At 44.7% G+C, this 23,161-nt stretch overlaps 1 protein-coding gene across 2 annotated transcripts in view; it reads right to left on the bottom strand.

The window, feature by feature from the left end:
- PID1 (phosphotyrosine interaction domain containing 1) overlaps positions 1-22,911 on the bottom strand; it is a 219,837-nt gene extending 196,926 nt beyond the window's left edge. The window contains exon 1 of one of the 2 annotated variants that reach the window (XM_032400568.1): positions 22,666-22,911. In XM_032400568.1, coding sequence (XP_032256459.1) covers positions 22,666-22,695 — 30 coding nt within the window. In that variant the 5' untranslated portion in view covers positions 22,696-22,911. Of the gene's footprint in view, positions 1-321; positions 1,441-22,665 lie in introns of those variants that run through there. The other variant, XM_032400575.1, reaches the window with a different exon arrangement.
- Positions 22,912-23,161: the final 250 nt, after the last annotated feature.

Raw genomic sequence — 23,161 nt, 5'->3', positions numbered from 1 at the left:
ACATACCAGTCTGACAGTAAACAAGCTGGAAGTCAGTTCCTCTATTTATGTTGTGCTGTGGGCACCCACACCCATTTATTATCTGTGGGACCGAACACGCCGCAAATCTTAGTGGCAATAATAGTTCCAAAGGAGGAACCATCCGCTGAACAAGTAAAAACATGAGTGGATTCCAAAAAGTACAAAGCTTTGCTAAACAAAACTCACCAGGCAGAAGGAGCCCTTTTAGAACCGGCTCCGAATCCTTCAACTGAAGCAAAATGTTTTTGGCAACTGGAAATCGTTAAAATTTCCTATTTTCTGATTATCACAAGTGCTTACCTCTGCACATCCGGTCTCCAGCTGGGTCTGTCAGAACAAGAAACCTCCTAAGGAAAGCCGGCTCTCACCATCTTTTCAGACCAATTTAGCAATTTGCAAAATGGAGAAGGTTTGCCATGACAGAGGAGAAAGGAGGGTACCCTCAGCATGTGAAGTCCCCCAAAGTACAGACACGGACACACCAACTCAAGGACAGAAACAGAATCCTGCTCAGAATAAGAAAACTTCTACCCTGGGAAAACAGAAAGAAAAAGAAGAAAAAGAAAAAAAAAAAAAAGGCCAGAGAATTTCTACAGTCAATGTGTATATACGTGACAAACTGAATACAAAGCTCCACAGAGGAACAAAAATTCAAGAGTGAGGATTCTTAGAGAACACGCTGTATCCTGTAGGATTAGCTTCAGTTGCGAATGAAAGAAACAGCCAAATAGCAGTGGTTTAAAGAAGACAGATGTTTATTTCTCTCTCACATAAATGAAGTCTGGGATAAGCAGCCGAGGGCTGGTGTGGCAGCTCCCAGGCATCAAGGTCCCAGCTGCCTCTCCCTCTGTCCCCTGTCCTTAGCACAGGGCTCCCCCAAGATGGTCTAACCTTCAACCATTACATTCATATTCCCACCAGAAAAGAGCAAGAAGGGGCAGAGAAGCAGGTACCCTCCCTTTCAGACTCCTGTTCACATCCCACTGGCTACCACGAATTTGTTATGTGGCCATTAACTAGCTGCAAGGGAACCTGAAAATCGTAAAATAGGCACTCCCAATTGGCATTTGCAATTGTGCAAAGATAAATATTCCATAGCTCGAGAGACTTCAAGGCTGTGCCAGCCATGTGTCCATCAAACAAATATTTACGGACTGCATCCTCTTGCCAGGCACTGGGCTCTGCCCTGGGTGTGTGGGGAGGAACAGAACAGAATAGCCCCTGCCCTCAGGCTTCAGACAGTTCAGGGACCACCATCCCCCAAACCAGGAGAAATGGCCTTTGCAAACACGTCTATGTAACGTGTTTTTGTTTAGCATTTTATGCTGAAATAATCTCAGATTTACCCAAACATAGCAAGAATGGTTGTACCCTTTACCAGATCTACCAACCATCAACATTGGACCACGTTTCCTTTACGATATATTCTTGCTCTCATTCATTCATTTTCTCCCATCTTCCCTTCTCCTTTCCCCTTCCTCCCCACTCCCATCTCTCTTTCTCCCCTCCTCCCTCCCTCCTTCCTTCTTCTCCCTCTCCATCTCCCTTCATCCCTCACTCCCTGCCTCCTCACCCTCTCACTCTTTCCCTCTCTCTCCCTCCCCCTTTCTCCTCCCTACTTCCCTCACATGCATTTGAGACTAAGATACAGACCTCAGATGTCACCCCGCTTCACATCTAAAATGTTCAGTTACATATGTCTCAAGAACAAGAACACTCTCTTGCATAACTGTCGTAAAAGTATATCACCAACATGTCAATGAAGTCCTTTAGAGCAATTCTTTTCCTGGCCGAGAATCCAATTCAAGATCATGCACTGCACTTGGTTGTCCTGTGTGGAACAGTGTCTTGGCTTTTGTCTTTCTTGGCATTGAAATTTTTTAAGAGCACAAGCCAGTTATTTGGTAGAGTACATGCTCCCAAAACAGGAATACCATTCAAGTGGTACTGCCCAGTGCACCATATCAGGAGACACCCGATAATGGTTTGCCCAATTTGGGTGATGCCAACTTTGATTATTTGTTTAAGGCAATGCCCACTTGATTTCTTCACTGAAAAGTTGCAATTTTCCCTTTCTTCAATTGATCATCTGTGGAGACATACTTTGAGATTATGTGAATATCCTGTTCCAAATCAAACATCCACCCACCAGTTCTAGTGTTCTCTAGTGATTCTTGCCTGAACCAATTATTATGATCATTGCAAAATGGTGAGCTTCTAGCTCCATCATTCTTGCCTTATTCATTAGTTGACATTGTGTAATAAGGAAGAGCTTTCCTTCCTCGCCTATTTATTTGTTTGTATCAGTTTATATCAGAATAGCCTCATAGATTCTTATTTTATTCAATGGGCTATAATCCACAACAGCTATTACTTATTTTGAGGGTCAATGTGTACCCTATTTGGTCAATAGAAATCAAGCTGGCTTCTGTTTCCTTTTGAAATAATCTTTTTTCTTTCTTTCTTTCTCTCTTTTTTTTTTTTTTTTAGAATTTCTTTGCTTTAGAGCACAACAAATAATGTGTTTAGCAATCCTGGACGCCTCCAAGTTTCTTGAAGATGCTCAACTAGAGATCATTTCATCTTACATAAGGAAAAGCAACCTGAACATTTCTCCCATCTAAAACTCAACCATTACCAAGAAACATGTAATGCTAAGGAAAACAGATTCTACATTTTATATTTTAATTATTGTTTTTATGAATAGCTATGAGTGTTGACATCTCTTGTATTACTGAAATTAAATATAACAGATAATATTCCTACAGTAAGCAGGTAATAACTTAGCTACAAGATAAATACAATGTATGATATTTTGACTTAAATGTCAAGGAGATCCAGGATATATTCTAAAGAACTTAATACAGACTCATAGAATTGTTTGCTTCCTCATTAAAAGTTGGCTCTAAAGACAAATACAAGTGTTTCTCTCTCCCCCTCCCTCCACCCCCGCACCTCCCCTCCACCTTAATGCAAAAGTCAAACTCCACTCTTAGCATCCTCACTGATTTATAATGACATGTATGCCATACTACCTCTCTCTCCTTTCCTTCCAAAGAAATTAAGAGATGGCAAATACATTATAAAATATCATTAATTTACTGAACTCTACAGAAATAAATATGTTCACTGGGCTTGCATTGTGCTCCTAGCTTTATATCCCACGTATTATGCCAGGTGCAAAGGACATACAAGGAGGAATAAAGACCCCGTCCCCAGCCCCTAGGGCTTAGAGGCTTCTAGAACATGGAAGTCCACAAGTAATTCTAACAAAAAGAAAAACGAGAATGAGCTAAGCAGGATGACTGCATTGTAAGAACTGTGGACACTTAGAAAAAAGGTATGATTCACTGCACTTGGAGTTAAGGCAGAAGAAGGGTAGTTTCATCTGCTACGGGAGGAGGACAATCCCCTCGGCAGAACATACAAGTGATGAAGGATATTTCAAACTAAGGAAACATCAGTAAAGGCATCGAACATAAAAACACACAAAATGTGGGAAATGGTCCAGGATGCACTAAAAGATGTAGAGAGATGAAGATGGTACCTGACTTTGAACCCAAGCATCAAAGCAACTCTTTAGCATCTGATAAGGACAGATCTTTACAAACACTGGCCACAGAAGGGAGGAAAGGAAATCTGCCTAATCACCAACATTTTTGTTCATTTGGCCTCGTTCCATACAATCTTCTCACATCCAATGTGCAAAAGACTGCAGAAAGGGAAGAAAGAACAAGCAGTATCAACTAAATAACATTTTCCCAAATAAGAAATTAGCCAAATAGCATCTGTCCAAACAAACATAAAAATTCTAAACTTCTGAACACTTAGATGAGATTTTTATTTTAATCACAAAGAAAGTCTCCCTCTCTTAGTAATCCTGGCAATTTTCAACACATGCCACTGCACAACATGCTCTTATTAAAAGATGGGCTGGAAAACCATCTGAGATCATGTGGGACCAGCATCGATCGATGGCTCACGTCAGAGGACTGTGTCAATTAAAATATCTGCTCTCGGGGCGCCTGGCTGGCTCAATCGTTAAGCGTCTGCCTTCGACTCAGGTCATGATCTCAGGGTCCTGGGATTGAGCCCCACGTTGTGCTCTCTGCTCGGCGGGGAGTCTGCTTCTCCCTCTCCCACTCCCCCCCCAACTCGTGCTCTCTCTCAAATAAATAAATAAAATCTTAAAAAAAAATCTGCTCTCCCAACCAATATATGGTCACACATAGTCCTCATCTCTTAGATGTCAGCATTCCCCTGGGTAGAACTTGAAGGGAAGCTTTTGTGTTCACAATAAAAGGGGACAGATGACAAAGGCTCTCCTCTTTTGCCCTCCACAGTCTTGGGATGGAAGCCTCCTCCATGACAACAACAATCTACTTTATATTTAACTGACTGAAACCTTCTTGGGCACAGGAACCACTTCTTGAGACCCACCTTATAATTCAGTTTGGCTCCTCACCCAAAAATAAAAGATCCATAACATTTGCTGAAAGTAAAGCCTGTAAGACAGGGACATGAGGGGAAGCATCCTGACAAATCCACCAAAGTCAGTGTGTTTTTACCCCACCCCTGTAATCAGCATTAATCAAATCTACAGCCCCCACCTCTTTCAAACACCACAGTCCCTTTTAAGCCCACAATGATGTTGACCCACATATAGTACTTTGATACTCAGTACTTGAAAATATGCATGAAGTCCAAAAGTCACTATGAATCAATAATTATTTTAAATAAATATTTCTTTCAATAAAGCACATGAGGTTTGAAAAGTACTTAATATATTTGCAAGGTATATATTTTTGGTCTCTAGGAAATGCACATAGGGTTCACAGATGTCTTTTTTTTTAAGATTTTATTTATTTGAGAGAGAGAGAAAGAGAGCAGGGCGGGGGGTGGGGAGAGCAGAGGGAGAAGGACAAGCAGACTCCCCGCTGAGCAGGGAGGCCCACATGGGGCTCGATCCCAGGACCCAGAGATCATGACCTGAGCCTAAGGCAGACACTTAACCGACTGAGCCACCCAGGCGCCCCGGGGTTCACAGATGTCTTAAAAAAAATTCCATGACCCTCTCAAGTTCCAAGATCCATAGGTCAAACAGTATTAATCCATAATAAGAGCACTTTATTTGAATCTATTGCATTGTCAGTAGACTACCCAAAACCCCAAGATGTGAGTTGTAACAGAGCCATGACTTTGCCTTCTGCTCTGGCCAACTTTAATCTAGTTTTAAATTTCTGAAGCAGGCTTCTGCTCCTATTTATAATATGAAGTTTAAAAAAACATGTTAACACTTATGAAATTGTTATGCTACATAAAAATTCCCGAGTCTGAGATGCCCATAAGAAATGCAAGAGACGAAAAATAATTTGCTCTATCACGCATTTTCTTATTTACCAGCAGGCATTAATAGCTTCAAATCAAAGTTAAATTTCCTATTTAGACGGGCCAATGATTGAAATAAAATAGATAAATAGCATCAGTTTCTTAACATAATGAAAGCAGGCATCTGCTAAGCTCCAAGAAAGACTTTTTAAAGTGCATTTTACAAGCAATCAACAGTCTATCAATTTCTTCCAGGCCTTGGATCAAAATGAATCCATTTGGCCTCTTCATCTACAACCCAAAAAATGAGTTTTGATGACCATCTAAGGCAAAGATCATGTGCTCTTAGCCCTAAGCCAAAACAAAAAGAAAAGTGAGAAGGAAAGAATTAAAAAAAAAAAAAAAAAAACCCCAAAAAACAGTGGCTTTGAAGCAATGGTCAAACTTGTTTTTGTCCAATTTAGCTGTGACTTCCAACCCACCAAAGAGCCTGTAGCCGCTGAAAAGGAAGATGGGAGAAAGGAGAGGTGGCCATCGCCCCCTGGAAGAGCTATAAAAAATGTCTGAAAGATACAGCAGTGAGCAAGAGAGCTCAGAGAAATGCAGGAGTGGAAGGAGCTTCACTCCTATTAGTTGTGAGAAAAGCAGAAGGAGAAAAGCAAGAAAGGGAGAGAGTCCACGCAGAAGGGAGAAAACACAGATACGGCCCCACATCGCAGAGCAAGTCTACCTTACGGGTAGAGATCCCTGGCAAATTAGGTTTTATTTCCAAAAGACTCCCTCCACGTTTCTGCTGAATGGTTGCCCTGCTCCGAGGGACCCCGCCAGCACACACGTCCCCTCCTGTTCAGAGCACACACACATCTCACGGGCCAGCCTCTGTCCAACAGGGGCGGTAAATTACATTATGAAGAAAAACGCCAGTTCTCTGGGCCAAGGAGTAAAGAGATCAGCACTGAGTCTGGGCTATTTACCATTAACACAACAGAGAAAAGGAAACACCAATTAGTACGTTTTTTTAGACTCTGTATTCTTCCTTCTCTAGCCCACCTTACTTCCAGAAAACCACCGAGCTGTATCATTCAGTCTGTCAACATCCTAAAACAGATATTGGCTGTACTCTATACGTGAATATTTAAGTATAATTTCAATTTCCCCAAGAGGATTCCCACAGCGGGCATACTAATTTGAATTTTCTTTGGTTGTACAACACTCTCCCAAATTTGCACTTTTGCAAAGCCATTCATTTTCTACAAAGCTTCAAGCTCCTAGAGAAAAGACAAGGGAGTGGGGTGGGGAAGGGGGGACGGGGGGGGGGGGGGGGGGGGCGGTGCCCAAGCTAACTGATGCCAGATAGACTTTCCTGGATTCGGAGAGCTTTGTTTTGAAGATTTCCGCCTTGTCTTAAATCAAAGTGGCAAAGCAGGTCTTGAAGACTAGTGAACTACATTCTCTACCCAGAAGGTCAGGGCTGCCAAAGTTGGACGTATTTAACTTTCTGGGCTAAAGAGCCCACACTGTCCTAGACTGAACTTATGGAGCTATTCACATTTTTAACCAACAACTACAAATGTTTCTCGAGAACTGAGACTCAGCCTGAGACTGGATCTTTTTGGGTATTTTGGCCAAAACAGCTGTTTGCATCCCTGACACCATTTCTACCCCAGACTCAGAGACAAGAGGGATTCATTTTATAATGTGGACCAAAATTACTTTATTTGTTTTTGACGTCGTAAAAGCAGCATTACTTAAAATGATAGGCCGCTTTTTCAGTACAGAGATTTGGCAGAAAGGTAAGAGCGATATCCAAGTTATAAAAACCTTAAGATTTATAGCAGATGCCAATAGCCAGGCTACACCCTTATAAACAACAAGGACAAAAATCATTCTCCAGCGATGGGCCAGAACACGGAAACTGCGGGCCAGGATTAAAGGATAATGAGGGTTCTTTTTGTTCAGTGGCACATATTAAAGTAGGGCTATGTGCAAGAAAAATTCCAGGCAGAGAACTGTCTGTACCCTTTCTTCATATCCCAGTGGAGCAAGCACACTTTTGACAAGGAAAGGGTACCCATAAGGAAGGACAGGTGTGTGTCCATGACCTTCTGGTTGGTATCTTGGAGACCCTCAAGCATGGCTGTCTCGCTTTTCTCCGCACACCAGCTCTGCTCCACACAGAACGTTTCAGGACACAGAATTTGAAGGCTGAACACCAGTGGGTTCATGGAAAATTCTTCCTGTATATCAATCAGAGTTTGCAATCAGAGTCTGCAGGGGTTGCAAGCAGTAGACACCAACTCCAGCTCACTGGAGAAGAAAAAAATTAATCATCAGAGTGATACGAGATTGAAAGGAGATACGGAAGGACCAAGCTCAGGAAGGATGGGGATCAAGAAGCTCCTGGGGTCTATGCAGAAGCACTACAGATCTAGGTGGGCAGAATAATCAGTTTTGGCGATTTCCAGCCTTTTTACCACCCTGTTTGGGATCCCAATTTGGGGAGAAAGTGTCCAATTAACGTAGACAGCAGGATGCCAGAGCTAGAGGAGGGTGCACTGACAGTCCCCCTCCTTGAAGTACATGGAGTCCCCCACACACAGGAGAGGGAAAATAATTCCCAAAGGTGAGATCAGGGTGCTGTTACCAGAAGAAGGGAAATGAAGTTGGGCAGAAAAAACCCACAGATGTCCACTTCAACCGCGACATTGGATAACAGTCTTAGCATTCCTACTTCATTGTTTATTTTTTTCAACTTCCAGAGACATCTTTGTCAAAAACTACAATTAATATTATCACCCAAGCGTCTGTGCTATGATGTCCCATATAAAGAACCATATGGTAACTTCTAGGGTCTTCAATTTAGGAAAACACTTAGGGCTCCAGATGAGTTGATGGAGCGTCTTCTATTAGATAATGAGACCTAAGTAATTCATCACGTTTCTCGTCTTACTTAGGCCGCTGGGAAGTTCAGAGCTGGAGGTTTCAGGCTCAGTTATACTTGCTCTCCTCGGTTTTCAGGTACAACTAAATCCTTCATTATATGACTGGTATTCGAACGGTTTTATTTCAGTCTTGTTTTAATGTGTCAGTGGTATTTCTATCTTTTACTGAAAAGTACTTCAAAGGCATTTGAATTTCTTTCTTTACTAACCAAAAACCAATCTTTCCAGAACTATATAAGGATCTAATACGTAACTGTATTTTCTGAGCTTTTAGATTGGCCAAGAGCTTTATGTTCTGCAGGCCAGCATTATCTCTTCCCCTTTCTGCTACAGCAGAGCTAACTCTGTGCAACAGAAACTATTTCAGATGAATTTCTGGTTTTAAAAGGTGCTGGAGATGGGCACCTGGGTGGCTCGGTCAGTTGGGTGTCCACCTCTTGATTTCGGCTCTGGTCATGATCTCAGAGTCCTGAGATCGAGCCCCTGAGACGAGCCTCAGTGTGGAGTCTGCTTAAGATTCTCTCTCTCCCTCTCCCTCTGCTCCTCCACTGCTCGCACTCTCTTCCTCTCACTCTCTCTCAAAGAAAGAAATAAATAAAAATAAAGGGTGCTGTAGGAAAACAGTTTAGATTAACTTAGATCAGATAAGAAGGAAAGACAGACAAGTAATAACCCAACTCTGAGTCTGATTATAGTGTGCAATAATTTTCAGAATAGTTATTAATACAGTCATAAACTTTTATTGGAAGGGGGTCCAATGGAGGAGCAATAGGAAACCATCTCCATCCTGCCTCGACAGTCTGACTCAGAGGAACCAGGACGTACACAGTGTTCGTGCCTTCAGGAACTAAATAGATTGGTTGAGAGTGAGAGGTCTAACTCATTGGTTTACAGCCACTTTCTGGTTAACTCCATATACTTATAATGCTAAAAATAATCAGATCCCGTAATTCTGCAGGAATGGGCAGAGCTAAGGAGACTAGCAGCATATCTGGGAAGGTAAGTGAAGCTGCAGATCTACTCCCAAGAGGACCAGAAAACATCTACAGCATGCTTTCGAGTGGTTTGGTATTGGTTTTTTGGTTTGGTTTTTTGTTTGTTTGGTTTTTGTTGTTTTTGTTTGTTTGTTTGGTGGAATCAGGGATTCTTAAATTTGAACGTATTGCCACCATTGAAGATGTCTTTCAGTTTAGGTTTCCTGAAATAACATTTGAGCATTTCTTCATAGGCTGATAATCTGCAAGGAAAATGTTGAAAGCCATTAAATTAAAAACTACTCTCCATCCTCTAAATTTCCCCCTTTTGGAAGCAATCTGTGCCAATGTTTGGCAGTAAAAATGCCCCCAAATGAGCCAATATTATGACAATGAGAAATTTCCACCTGCCTGGCATAGGCTATGCAGGAAACGGTGCTGTGGATTTAGTGAGAAGTCAGAGAAGCCTCCCACTTGTGCCTGGAAGCCTTCCCCTGTGCTCAAGATCAGCACGTGGCAAGCACAAGGCCACTTGTGGTTCCCATGCTCCTGTGTGCCCTGAAGAGAAAGGGCGATGGCGAGTCCCTGCTCTAATCACACAAACTCTGACACACAGCTCCCTAGAAGGAGGGGAGAAGAGCTGGCTTCCAGGCACCTGAAGATGGGCTCCCGGAGTTGTGCCTGCAAAGCAATGAATGATGCTAAGCAAATAAACATAGTCACACAATCTTCTATCGCCTTGGCTTTTAAAAGTCAGAAGACCAAGAACCTCATCCAGATTCCAAGGACTACATGAACTTTGAATTTAGCTTTCCCACCAGCCAAACGAAGGAGCTGAACTGGACCAGAGTCCCCAATCCAAGTGTCCCAGGCCCATCAGCTTATGGGACTTAGTGACACCTGATCTAGAAGGCCTGGGACAAGCTGGAGGCCACTTCCCCGTCCACACAGAACAGCGCCGGCTGGTGGTCACTATGTCAGAAGCCACTGTGGCTTAAACCTCCCATTTTCTAAGAGAATCAGAAAGTCCAGGTTTCCTTATAAACTCCTCTAATTTTTCAATCCTGGAAACTAATTTGTCAAGTTTTTATAGACATTGAAGGTGCCAAAGGAAATATTTTTGTAAGCTAGAGCCAAGCCTCAGGCCCACAGTTCGTCAACTTAAAGAAATTCAAGTTCTGTATTAAAGCACTCGGGACTGCAGGACACTTCTTCACAAAGGGCTGCCTTCTCTTCTCCCCTCACGTGGAAATTCACGGGGCACTGGCATCTCAAAGGCTACAAGAAGTCCTGCAGTAAACCAGACTCACTTCATTTCACCCACTGCTTCCCAAAACTAAAGACTGAACCCTCTGTGGCAAGACTCATGTGAGTAGCGCACTAAACTCATGCTCCACGGAACACACTTCGAGAAACACCAAAACTCTATTCTCCACCTAGTCCCAAGATGCTACACGGCTATTCCTAGCTCACCCTTTGGAACTGAAATGCAGGGAAGGAATTAGTATTTACTGACTCCCAGTATTTGTCAGTTACCATGCTAAGCTCTTTGTAGTCCATACCTCAGTGAGTAGTCAAGAGCTAAATGTTATTACCCCCATTTTAAAGTTGAAAAAAATGCAAATCAGAGGCCCTGAGGTAACTTCTAATAAGTGAGGCAGCCAAGATTTATATCCATGGGTGCCTGATTAAAAACACCCTAATCGTTCCCCTCTTCAACAGCCTATGTTGGTCACAGGTAGCCAGATTCGTAGCCTAAAGAAATATTCTCTCAAATCCTCCCATTTCCCCCAAGCTGGCCACCCTTTGGCTTTGGATCTTCTTTGTTTTTCCCCCTCAAAGTTTCCTAGTCTTCATCTGAAAAACCTTAGTTTTCCAAAAGAGCCAGAAATCCACCAAAGCATTCAGCACCACTGAGCAGGTGTGAACATCGGATGCCCTTGCTGAAAAGAATAATGTTTCCATAGGCCAAGAGCCGCATAGAACATGTGACCGACAGCTACATTTTGGGGAGCACGCATATGTGCTAGGGATGGTGCTGAGGGCGTGTGTGACTTCCTTCACCCTTCCACTTTGTCCTCTTTTTTATGTGCGCATTCTTTACCCCCACCGCCCCCAATCTCTCCTCTCCCTGGCTTTCCTGCCCATCTGCTGTCCCTCACCTCCATGTATTTCATTTCTTTCCTCCACTCCCAGAGTGACAGAGATAGGAACAGAAGTCCAGCATGTTACCTGCCATTTTTAGGGGTGAGCACACAGCCTGGTTTGCCAGGGGACTCTGGTTTATGTCTGCTGTGTCGGTTAATTATTAATACTGTCCCCATCACCTCAACAGGACCTCAGTTGGACGATATGCCACATGGTCTCCTCAGGTATTTTGTTGTTGTTGTTAAAGATTTTATTTATTTATTCATAAGAGACAGAGACAGAGAGAGAGGCAGAGGGAGAAGCAGGCTCCCCACTGAGCAGGGAGCCCGATGCAGGACTCGATCCCAGGACCCTGGGATCATGACCTGAGCCGAAGGCAGATGCTTAACCATCTGAGCCACTCAGGCACCCTCCTCAGATATTTACTGAGCAAATTCTTACACTCCTTGTCCTTTACTTTAAAAGGGATTGAGTCAAGTGCCTTAAATTTTCCTCGAGGAGAAAAAAAAAGTTTTTAAACTAGATTAACGTTTTCATGAATGCTTCTCAATAGCATTCTACTAAGGTTCAATGGCCATTGGTAAAGTCACTATGTGCTAGCTAAAGTTTTGAGTTGCCATACTCATGAGAAAAACAATTATTTCATAAGAAATCCAGACCCTACATCTGCTAGGCATATCATATTCAGAAACTGGAATCAAGACCCAGTCGTGGTTTTGCATGATGTATTCTGTTTTCTATTGCAGGAGGAAGAATATCAAGAAGGTGGTCCAGCCAGCCACGGGGCCACAACCCTGGAAATTCACCCATTCAACAGCACAATCTCCTGAGTCTACTGGCCACTGGGGTGAGAGCCAGGGGCTGGGAAAAGGGCCAAAAACGCCTCAGAGGACTAAGCCATCAGGGCAGATTGGAAAGAGGTGAGAAACAAACCACCAGGAGCAAGAACAAGAAAGGGGCCATCCTAAATGAGAGAAGGAACAACGAAGCACCAACTTGAACCGTCCACACTTTGGGTGGGATTTCTTCTTTTGCTCAACTACTAGTTTCCCTTAGGACCTTCAGGCAAACTGACACTGATGAAACATGTCATTTCAAGGACTAAATAAAGAAATGCTTTAAAAGGAGTGAATGGAACTCTAAGAAAAAAAGAGTTTGTTATTTATATGCTAGGTTAGAATTTTAGTTTCCAGTTAAAAGAACGCGAAAGCTACAGAGAATTCACAGAAGTGAGGGCAGGAACCACGTTATTACTTAGTTCCCCCAGCACCTAACATTGTGCCTGGCATACAATGACTCCTTCAATTACCCTTTTTAAAACAGTTTTATAGAAGTATAGCTGACACATAATACGCTACCTAATTTCCAAAGTTTTGACATATATATGAGCCCATGAAGCCATCACCATAATCAAGATGTTGAACACATCCATCACCCCCAAACATTTACTCAAGCCCTTTTCAAATTCTTTCCTCGCATCCGATCCTCAGATCCACTGATCTGCCTTCTATCACCTTATGTCCCACCAGCAGTAAGAGTTCTAGTTCATCCACATCCTCACCAGCGCATGGTGTGGTTGAAATTTCTTTAATTTCAGCTCTTCTAGAGTTATGTGGTGATATCTCACTGTGGTTTTAATTTGCATTTTCTCCATGATTAATGATGTTCAATAGCCTTGTGTGCTTATTTCTTGTCCATATAACTTCTTCACTCAAATTGTTTGTTTATTTTTTTTTTTAATTGGGTTGTTTATCTTCTTACTATTGAGCTTTGAGAGTCCTTTCGATATCCCGGATACAAGTCCTTTCTTACAGATATATGATTTGCAAGTATTTTCTCCCAGTCTGTGTCTTACCTATTCATTCTCTTGTCAAAATTGCTTAAGGAGCAGAAGGTTTTCATTTTGATAAAGCCCCATTTAATCAAATTTTATCGATCATGTTTTTGTTATTGTTCTGAGAAATCTTGGCCTGATCCAAAGAAACTTCGGGGTGTAATAGACATGGTCATTGCCTTGATGTTAGGAATGTTTATGCTGATGTATAAAAAGTTACAAAGATTTTCTACTCTCTTTGTCTGGAAGTTCCATGGTTTTAAGGTTTTGCATTTAGGCCTGTGATGAATTTTGTTTTTGTATGCCAGATGTATGAAGTAAGGATTAAAGTTTGGAGCTGGCTATTTTGCTTGGGGATATCCCATTGTTCCAGCATCGTTTGTTGAAAAGACTATCCTTTCTCCAGCAAACTACGTTCTTTGCACCTCTGCTAGAATTGTACACACTTCTGATCAAAAAGCGGAATTCTCACAGAGGCCTTCATTAACAGCTGCTAAAACATAAAACATGCATACCCCTAGATGTAGCAATTCCTGTCTAAAGAAATACAAGTGCAAGTACATAAGGACCTGCCTAGGGAGTTATAACAGTATTATCTACAGGCAGGAGAACAACAAAAGAACACAGACATGCCCCAGATACGCCTTGATAGAGGAAGGACTGAATAAATTGTGGTCCAACTCTACCGCAAATTCTATGCAGATACTAAAAGGAATGAGTTGGAGCTACATTAGAGTAGCCCCCCCCTTATCCATGGGGAATATGATCCAAGACCCCCAGCGGATGTCTGAAAACACAAATAGCAGCACACCCTACATACGCTGTTTTTTCCTATTCATACATAACTGTGATAAATTTTAATTTAGTTAGGCACAGTAAGAGATTAACAATAACTGATAATAAAATAGAACAATTATAACAATATACTGTCATAGAAGTTCAGTGACTGTGGTCTCTGTCTGTCCCTCAAAATATCTTATTACACTGTACTCATCTTTCTTCTTGTAATAAGGTGAAGGATGTAGGCATTGTCACGTAACCTTTGACTACTACTGACCTTCTAATGATCTGTCAGAAGAAGGATCATGTGTTTCTGGACTGTAGTTGACTGCAAGTAATTGAAACCATGGAAAACAGAATCATGGAGAAGGGGCAGCCACTGTACTGACCAGAAGAGATATCTAGGAATCACTTTATAAAGTGAAAAAACAAATGCATAGTAATACATATATAGTATGATTATATTATTGAAATACATGAGACAGACCTAAATTTGCCTCTATATATTTGTATATGTTTGCACAAACCTGGACAAAGTTGTGGACGATCTGTCACGACCAGACAGATCATATGAGTTTCCTTCATGAGTAGAATGGGGAAGAGAGAAAGGGACAAGCTTATTAACATACTTCCCAGATGCTGATCTGTTACCTTGTTATCCTAGGCAGCTATTATTTTGTAATTTTTCAATCAAATTAGGTATAAAATAGTAGCCATGACATGAAGCAGATAAGCTATTCCATTTGACATCCATACAACCATTTGGAAAAAAAAAAAATTCCCATTGTTTTGTTGGGTTTTTTTTTTGGGTGCTTGGTTCAAGTACTCAAAAGAAAATTCTAAAGTAAGTGTTACGGACTGAATTGTGTCTCTCCAAAAATTCATATGCTGAAGTCCTAAACCCCAATACCTCAGGATGTGACCCTTCTTAGAAACAGGCTCATCGCCGATGTCATTAGCCAAGGTGGGATGGGACCGGAGTAGGGTGGGCCCCTGGTGTCCTTCTAAAAAGACACACCCAGGGAGAACGCCGCGTGCAGACCGGCAAGGCGGCCACAAGCCAGGGGACAGCTAAGATTTCCAGAAACCCACCAGAAGCGAGAAGGGAGGCACGGAACAGACCCTCCCTCACAGCCTCCGAAGAAACCAACCCTGCCCGTCGGCTTGATTTCAGACTTGGGGCCTCCGGATCTGCTGTTGCCGAGGACACCCAGCCTGCGGGGCTTTGTCATGGCAGCGCTGGGGAGCGAACGCACTAAGCTACGGAGAACTTAGGCCCGACACAAACCAGCCACCCACCAGCAGCAGGGCCCCACGGCCCCGGGGACAATCCCCCCGCCCCCCAGCACACTCCGAAAGGAAACGCGGGCTCCACGACCCCCACCACGGGTGGCTGGGGCCCGGGACGTCGCCCACACCTGGGCATCAAAGCAGGCGCCTCTTCCTCCCGACACCTCTGCTCTCCCTGCCCGGGCCTGCGGGCCGCATTCACTCCTCCCCGAGGAAGAGAATGAAAGGAGAAATGGCATTTAAAACCCGGAGAGGCTCTTCACCCGACGACCCGCCGACCCCAGGGCAGCCCTGCGCGGACTCAGGCTCCTTTGCGCCCCTTGCCATCTGAGCCACCGAGGCCACTGCGTGGAGAACACCAGCCCGGCCCAGGAAAGCAAGGGTGACTCCTCGCGACATTTGCTTTGGGTCTTCAAAGTGAGTTCCGCAGTAGAAAGAGGTTCTTCGTTAAGATAATTTACACCGTTACCAAGTGAAAAACGAAAACAACCCAGAGTATCCAACCAGATGCAAATAATCATCCAGACCATCATCTGGGGCTGCCCTGAATAGAATCTAATGTGAACCCCCCCTTGTCCCTGCTGGGGAGAGTCAGTTACCAGCGGGCCTGTTACCCAGAGACCCTGCAGAGACTCTGACAACCTGGACTGTTTTGAGGATAAAACCCTAACCTTCCCTTGGCCTCCGCCTTTCTGGGAAAGTATCGCCGAGATCCACCTTAAAGCAAACTATCTTTCACATCCCATAATTTTAATGACCAAAGTTAACTGCCTCTTGAAGCACATTTACTGTATTTTCCGGAGGCGCTCCCTTTAGCAACACAAAACCCGTTTGCCGCCGTTCCCGGGATGTGGACCAGAAGCAGCTGAGGGAGAAAGAAGCAGTAATTTAGTTGTTTTATAATGTCTGTTTTCATTTTTTCTGAATCCACTGTAAATAAATTCACACACTCGGTATAAAAAGAGCACACTAGAGAGACACGTTCATTTTGTCCCAGTTTATGAAAGTCAGGCATACCTAGGCTTCCAGAAATACAGAGAACGCGGTCAAAAGCAATATGGTTTCATGAGTGCATTAAGTTTACTAGGGCTGCTGTAACCAATTACCACAGACGGTGCTGCTTAAAACAATAGAAATGCATTCTCTCATAGTTCTGGAGGCTGGAAGTCCCAAATCAAGATGCCGGCAGGGCCATGCTCCCTACAGAGGCTCTAAGGAAGAACCCTCCCTTGATTCTTTCTTCTAGCTTCTGGTGGATGCCAGCAACCCCTGGCATTCCTTGGCTTGTGGAAGCCTAACTCCATTCTCTGCCTCAGTCTTCCCAAGGCTTTCCTTCCTGCACCTCCTCTGTGCCTTCAAATCTCTCCTTAGAAGGACACCTGTCACTGGATTTAGGGCTCCCCTAATCCAGAGTGACTCAACTCGATTATATCCTATTTTCAAACAAGGCAACATTCCCAGGTAGCGGGGTTAGGACTTCAGCATATATTTGGGGGGGAGGGGTTCCCTACTGGAACCTCCCTTATCAAAGCAAGACCTCAGTGGCAGCCACTGAGAGAAGAGGAAGGAGCTCCGGGCCATCAGGCATGGGAGAGAAGACTCAGCAAGATGAGGACCCCAAGTGGCACCAGCATTAGGGGAGAGAGCTCCCCTGAGACTTTGGAAGCACTGAAACAGGCCAAAGGCACAAAGCCAGTCTGTGTCTGATTCCTGACACTGTCCTCTTCCAGTTCTTGGCCTGAGGCTTTGGACCTGGGGAATACCCTGACGTTGTATCACTGGTTGGCAGCTAAACTGGGATCAAAACTCCTTTTTAAGTTAACATAAAATGATAGGAACTAATTCCACTAGACTCCAAGGACGTCTTTGGACAACGACCTCAACTATTTCTTCGTGCTGTACTTAAACAAAGCCTCCGTTGAGATGTGGGCTCCGGGGGAGGGGAGGGCTGAGTGAAGCACACGGCAGTGTTACTGAGCGTTTCTGGACTACTTTTATTTGCTGACCACTAACGACTCCCTGCATTGCCACTATTCGCTCTTTGTGGAGTCGAACAGCCCTGTGGAACGGAGCCTGATTCCCCAGTCTGTCCGGGACTGACTCTTCCAGGACCCAATTTACAGGATTAATTTACACAGTAGCATGGGAGTCACTGGGGGGGGGGGGGGAGAGGGGGGGGAGGAGAGAGCCAATCTGGAACATCAAACAAAATGCAAAAGTTGCCTAACACCCCAAGATAACCCAGTAGAGTCAACATTAAACAGCCCAATTTAGGCAATGGGTAACCAGGGGGCAGAGGCATTTCCAAGGCTGACATTTTGCAAGTCACTTGGTGGAGATTTCGCTGACAAACTCAGAGAAAGATCCAATGATGGCAATCGGGAATTTCAGCTAAAGTATGACATAGCAGCTTACTTCCCCCAGAGGTGTGAGCCACCCAAAGAGGGTAGCCCTTGTTGGCACAAGCAACCATACCACTGCCACAAGGAAGACGAAAGCCGCCTCTGGGCCACTGGGACCACCACTGCTATAATTCTAGCTCTTAGTAACAAGAGCCCCAGCATGTGGATAGCATCGTCTTATCCTTTTGCACTAGAGAAGTGGTTAAGAAGTAAGTTCTGAAGCCAGACCGCCTGGTTCTGATTCCAGCTCCGCTCATTTCTAGCTGTCCAACCCTGACCAAATCATTTCACGTCTTTGGCTTTCAGGGGTTTGGTTTTGTTTTGTTTTGTTTTTCACTATAAAATGGTGATAAAAGTGGCTATGGCAGATAAATGAACTAGATAATTCAAATAAAACTCCTTAGCACAGTGCCACACACACAGTATGTGCTCCATAGAAACAGACTGCTGTCATTACCTTCCTTAATCTGTGTTCCTTTTGTCAATTTGGTCAGCCTGGGAAAGTGTCGTATCTGCCAAAGTCTTCTCTCTGCCCTGTGGGTCTGGTCTAATGGTCTCTAGCTGACATTCTAAAGGGTTCTTCAGTCACGTCTCAGGGGAAAAGTGAAAAGGGCATAATAATAGAGAAATAAGTCTAGAACAATCCCCAGGCCAAGTGAAGGTGAAATCTACCAGCTAAGGCTAGGCAGAGAAAGGACAAGGTAATCCTGGGGGACAAAGTACTCTTACCTAAAATCTCCAAAGTTTTATCTCCAGTAAAACTTAAGTTTTATTTACTTGGACCTTTTTGCCAGCCCAAAGTTTCACCAGAAACCAAAGAAAGCAGGATCTGGTCTTCTCCCTACCCTCCCTCATTGCACCGCATTTTGAAGGTGCTGATGTTCGGCCACTGAACAAAATGAGAATAAAAAGGAAAGTGGTGAGGGCAAGAGAATGATCCAGGCTGAGAAGCCAAAAGCCAGCTTTATGGATAGAAGTTCTGCATTTTCTGGATCTGCCACGGAAAAATTTCAATCTCAGGGAAGACAGGCAAATGATTAAATTGGAACCTTTAAAGAATGTCTCATAAGGGGCACCTAGGTGGCGCAGTCGGTTACATCTCTGACTCTTGGTTTGGGTTCATGTCATGATCTGAGGGTTGTGAGTTCGAGCCCCGCATTGGGCTCTGTGCTCAGCACAGAGTCTGCTTGAGATTCTCTCCCTCTGCCTCTCCTGTTAATTCTCTCTCTCTCTCTCTGCCTCCCTCTCCCTCAAATAAATAAATCTTAAAAAAAAAAAAAAAAGAAGCCTCATGAGAAAACAGTTACATACTGACTCCACAATTAGAATTTGCTAGAACCTGCTTCTCATACACCTTCCTACTATCATGTTCCACTCCATCCTTGTAAGAACTACACCTCAGGCAAGGATCTGTTGGCCTCCTTTGTCTCAAACTCTGCCTCCATTCATTTTTCTTTTGCTCTCCTCCTTTCCTGGCCTGCAGAAAAATGTATCTGGAAGCTCACTGAAGACATATGCTCTGGGAAAATACACGTTTCTACGGCTAACGTCTCCTCACTCTTGTATGGATGAGTCTGTCGTTTCTAACGGATTCTCCTCTGCCTGAGATTTAAGACAATTAGGAAACTCAGGCGAATTTTAAAATATCGAGGCCAGAAGTAATCTCATCTCTATGTTAAAAAACCAATACATAGCCTTTTTCTACTGAAAAGTCCCCTTTACTTCTCTGAGAAGAACCTGTTTCAAATCTGCTTCTTTAAAAATTTATAACTCTCCCGAGTCCCTCCAAGAAAAAAAAGTCCACTGTGTAATATAGAAGGTGAAGAGGGAAGAACTCATATTTATTCATTTTTAAAAGTTGGGGTGGAAATTTAAATCTTCACATCCCTTTTGATCCTATTATATTTTTAATGGCAGAAGCTCCCAGCCAGGGCTCGAGTGGGATGCAACAGAAGTTTTAACATTCAGGGGAGCAGATGAACTTGCCGCGGGGTGTGTGACTGAATGAGAAATGATCCAGCTCAGCCCTGCTTGGGGCAACAGGTCGCTCTGCCCATGCTGGATTTGGGTCAAGCAGCTACACCTCAAATCGGGAAACATCAGCATCATTTTGTTTGGCAAAGAAGTGACTATTGATAGTGATAATCAAACCCGATCAAAGATGTCCTTTCCTGAGCAAAAAAGGCTGGTTGCCAGCCCCAAATTAGCTAGAGAGTGACTGTCTGGCCTGAGCAAGATTCTGCCACGCTCCCAGGGCCACAGAGCCTTTGAAGAGGCGTCATCTAGCTCATAAAATCAATTAAGAAAAGATGTCATTCTATTCTTCCCTCGCCTCTTCTGTTTCTAGGTATTTGTACAATAAATTGGTTCCTGAGCCCTTAGTCCTATTAGGAAGCTCTGGGAATGCTTCCTTGAAGGATTTTCTGCACTCCAGCTCATCTAAATTGAAGTCTTGCATTAAAAATTAATGAAGAAAAAAAAAATTAATGAGGTTGTAGGAGAAGGTTAGGATTTGTGTAGGAAGGGTGGGGCTGTAACTTCATTCACGAGTGGGACTTATCATTTATCTCCCCACTGAACACAATTTCCATCACCATCTCCTTGGCCACAGAATCGGGGCAAGATAAAGTATCCCATTCACTAAGGAATCGGAAACCAACGTTCCTATATGGTGGTGCCTTGAGGGCAACAAGGAGAAGAAAAAATCCCAGACAGCAAACAGAGACCGTGACAAACATAACCACAAGGAATGTAAATAAAATATTATTACACGCAGCTCACTCACCACCTCACCCTCAACAACTCCCTCGCTCAGAAACAAAAAGTAAAAGCATACAAATTGTGTGTTTTGAAAAAAGAGTCGAGCTGCTATTTGGAAAGAAGCCACGACTATGAAGATCTTTTTTTTCTCCATTTGGCTCTCTTCTATAATCACAAGGCTTGAACCGGACCTTTAAAAGAGAACCGGGTTTGTTGACTAATTTAAATTGGGGAAGCATGAAGGTGAGCCTGGTGTTGGGAAGAACCTTCCAACAGGGATTTGATCTTCGTCAGTGATAAGACATGTTTACCTGAGCTTTCAAAAGCCCAAACCCCGGCTCTTTCAACATGACACTTCAAAATGAAATAAATGCATTGCAAGCGCAAACTGTAATAAACCAGACTCGAGCCAAACGCACATGTGTACATTTCACAGAAGAGCCAGGAGGACATTTCTAGTAAAGGAACGATTGCCATGCGGAACGTAAGCCAGAGCTCTTGCCTGCCAAGGGTCACGTGCTCCGGAGCACACAGGAGTCCTTAAATGAAACAGGCCGGTAGAAATAACTTCAAGAGACAAAATCCACAAACTTTGCAGAGGCACAGAGCCCCAGGCCAGAAAAGCCACTTCCAGGAACTCTGGCCTCATCTCTCCAAGGACTTCTAAGACCTACCCTCCTCACTTGGATGGGGGGACCTTCCACCCCATTCAGTCACCCCTTCCTTTAGAATAGAAGCCATGCCCTGAACCGAAGGGGGGATTCAAATGCACAAGTGGTAACTGGTGTTACTGCCAAAATACATTCACTTACCTCTGGTCAATCATTCAGAGCTCAATGTGATACTCCCTTAGTAGGATGAGTAGGTTAGAGGTTGGTCACCCACCACCTTGTTCCCAAGGCTAAAAGTCCCTTTTCTTGTTTAGTCTGTTTGAGACCCTGGGGGACTGGCCTAGTGTCTCAGGTTCTGTTAATATGAACCCACTCCCCACAAATCCACAGGCCCCAGGGAGGCTTAGAAAGGGATGGGGTGGGGGTGGGGGGGCATCTGTTTCTGCTAAATGCAATGCCCTCTGCAGGTTAACCCTCAATATGAGAACTCTCAGGCAAAGGTCAGCCTCTCCCAACATCTAAGGGACAGTCTGCATTCTGCATTTGGAGCTCTGAATTTTCATTGAGAAAAATCCCAAGCCAGCCAGGGCTCCTGGCCTCCACTGTTCGAAGACTTCAGACCCACTCAGCCTCCAATGGTGCTCTATTTTACCACTTAAACACTTCTTCAAAGTTTACTACGAAACAATGTGGCTCTGAGTCTGCCAAAAGTTTCACTGCAAGATTCAGTGGATTTTATCTGGCAGAGTAGCTGCCCTCTCTCTTGAGAATATTTGTGAGCAAAAGGCAGTCATCAAACCTTGCAGTCTGGGCAATTCTAGGGTCCCAAAGCATCACTGGAGGAACTCCTTTCCGTAAACATCCCTCTTTTTCATTTTGACCCCCTTCCCAACACCCCAACTTCAGAATCCAAATTAAAGGCAGTCTGTCATTTCAGTAGACAGCACTGAAAAACTTTTGATGGGATGACCCAGAGCGTAAGTATTCCTGGCTGAACTTAACTTCTGATTTCCAAAATATATGGGGGAGCTGAAGTTCAGGGAAGATGAAAGGAGAGCACCAACAAATAGGGAAAAAATGAAATGAAATGAAATGAAATAAAATAATAAAATGCATATCGTGGCCAAGCCAAAACAAGTTTGATATTTCCAAATTATACTGGCAAATGGATGCTTTCACACATCATTTGCTCCGTCTTTCCGGGAGACAAAAAAGAAGAAAAAAAAAATCTGGATGCAAAAACCCTAACCCCAGACCAGTAAATTGTGTCAGTGGAATGCAATCTAAAACTGCTGGTCAGAAAGTGCAACCTTAAATCTATCAACACGCACACAAACACCCGAAGCCAAAAGTTGTAACGCCCGAAGCGGTGCATTTGTCAATTTATCACCCCCTCGCCCCCGTCGGGTGCCCGGCGCTGGGGTGAGCTGACAGCATCCTGTGCTTACCCAGGCGTCTCACACGACCGCTCTGGGCAAATCCCCGCCAGGTGGGCAGAGGCGCCCCCCCTCCGCTCCTCCGGCCGGGGCACCTCCTCCTCCAGGCTGGCCCCCCGGCCGTGCGGGTGCCCCTTACCTGCAGGCGCTCGGTAGCCGGCTGCCACATCTTCCAGCCCGGGGTTTGGCAGAGGAGACGCTGGCGAGACTCTGGATCGCGCCAGGGGGGCGAGGGGCTGCGGTCCCGCTTTACATCTGGGGTCGGTGTCCGCGGGAGGTGCGTCCGGGAGCCGGCCGCCGCCGCGGGGTGGGCGCTGGGGGCCGCGAGCAGAGGAGGCGGCGCCGCGCTCGGCTGCCGGCAACTTGTGGGCACGGCCGCGCGCCGGCTGTCCTGGCGCAGCTGCGAGAGGACTGCGCAGCTCCGCCCGGGCCCGCGAGCGCACGGCGGCGGCGGCGGCGGCGACCGCTCCCTCCTCCTCCCCCGCCGCCGCCGCCGCCCGGACCTGCGCGCTCTGAGCATGCCCGGGGCCGGTGCCCTCCCTCCCCCCGAGAGCCAGTACCCCGGGGCCCCAGATCTCGCCTCCGGCGGCCCTGGCCACCCCCCACTCCCCGCGGGAGCCCCGGGCCGGATGGGG

Source organism: Phoca vitulina, unplaced genomic scaffold (assembly GCF_004348235.1).
Source record: "Phoca vitulina isolate PV1807 unplaced genomic scaffold, GSC_HSeal_1.0 scaffold1, whole genome shotgun sequence".
NCBI classification, from domain to species: domain Eukaryota; kingdom Metazoa; phylum Chordata; class Mammalia; order Carnivora; family Phocidae; genus Phoca; species Phoca vitulina.
This window is presented reverse-complemented; position numbering and strand designations above follow the sequence as displayed.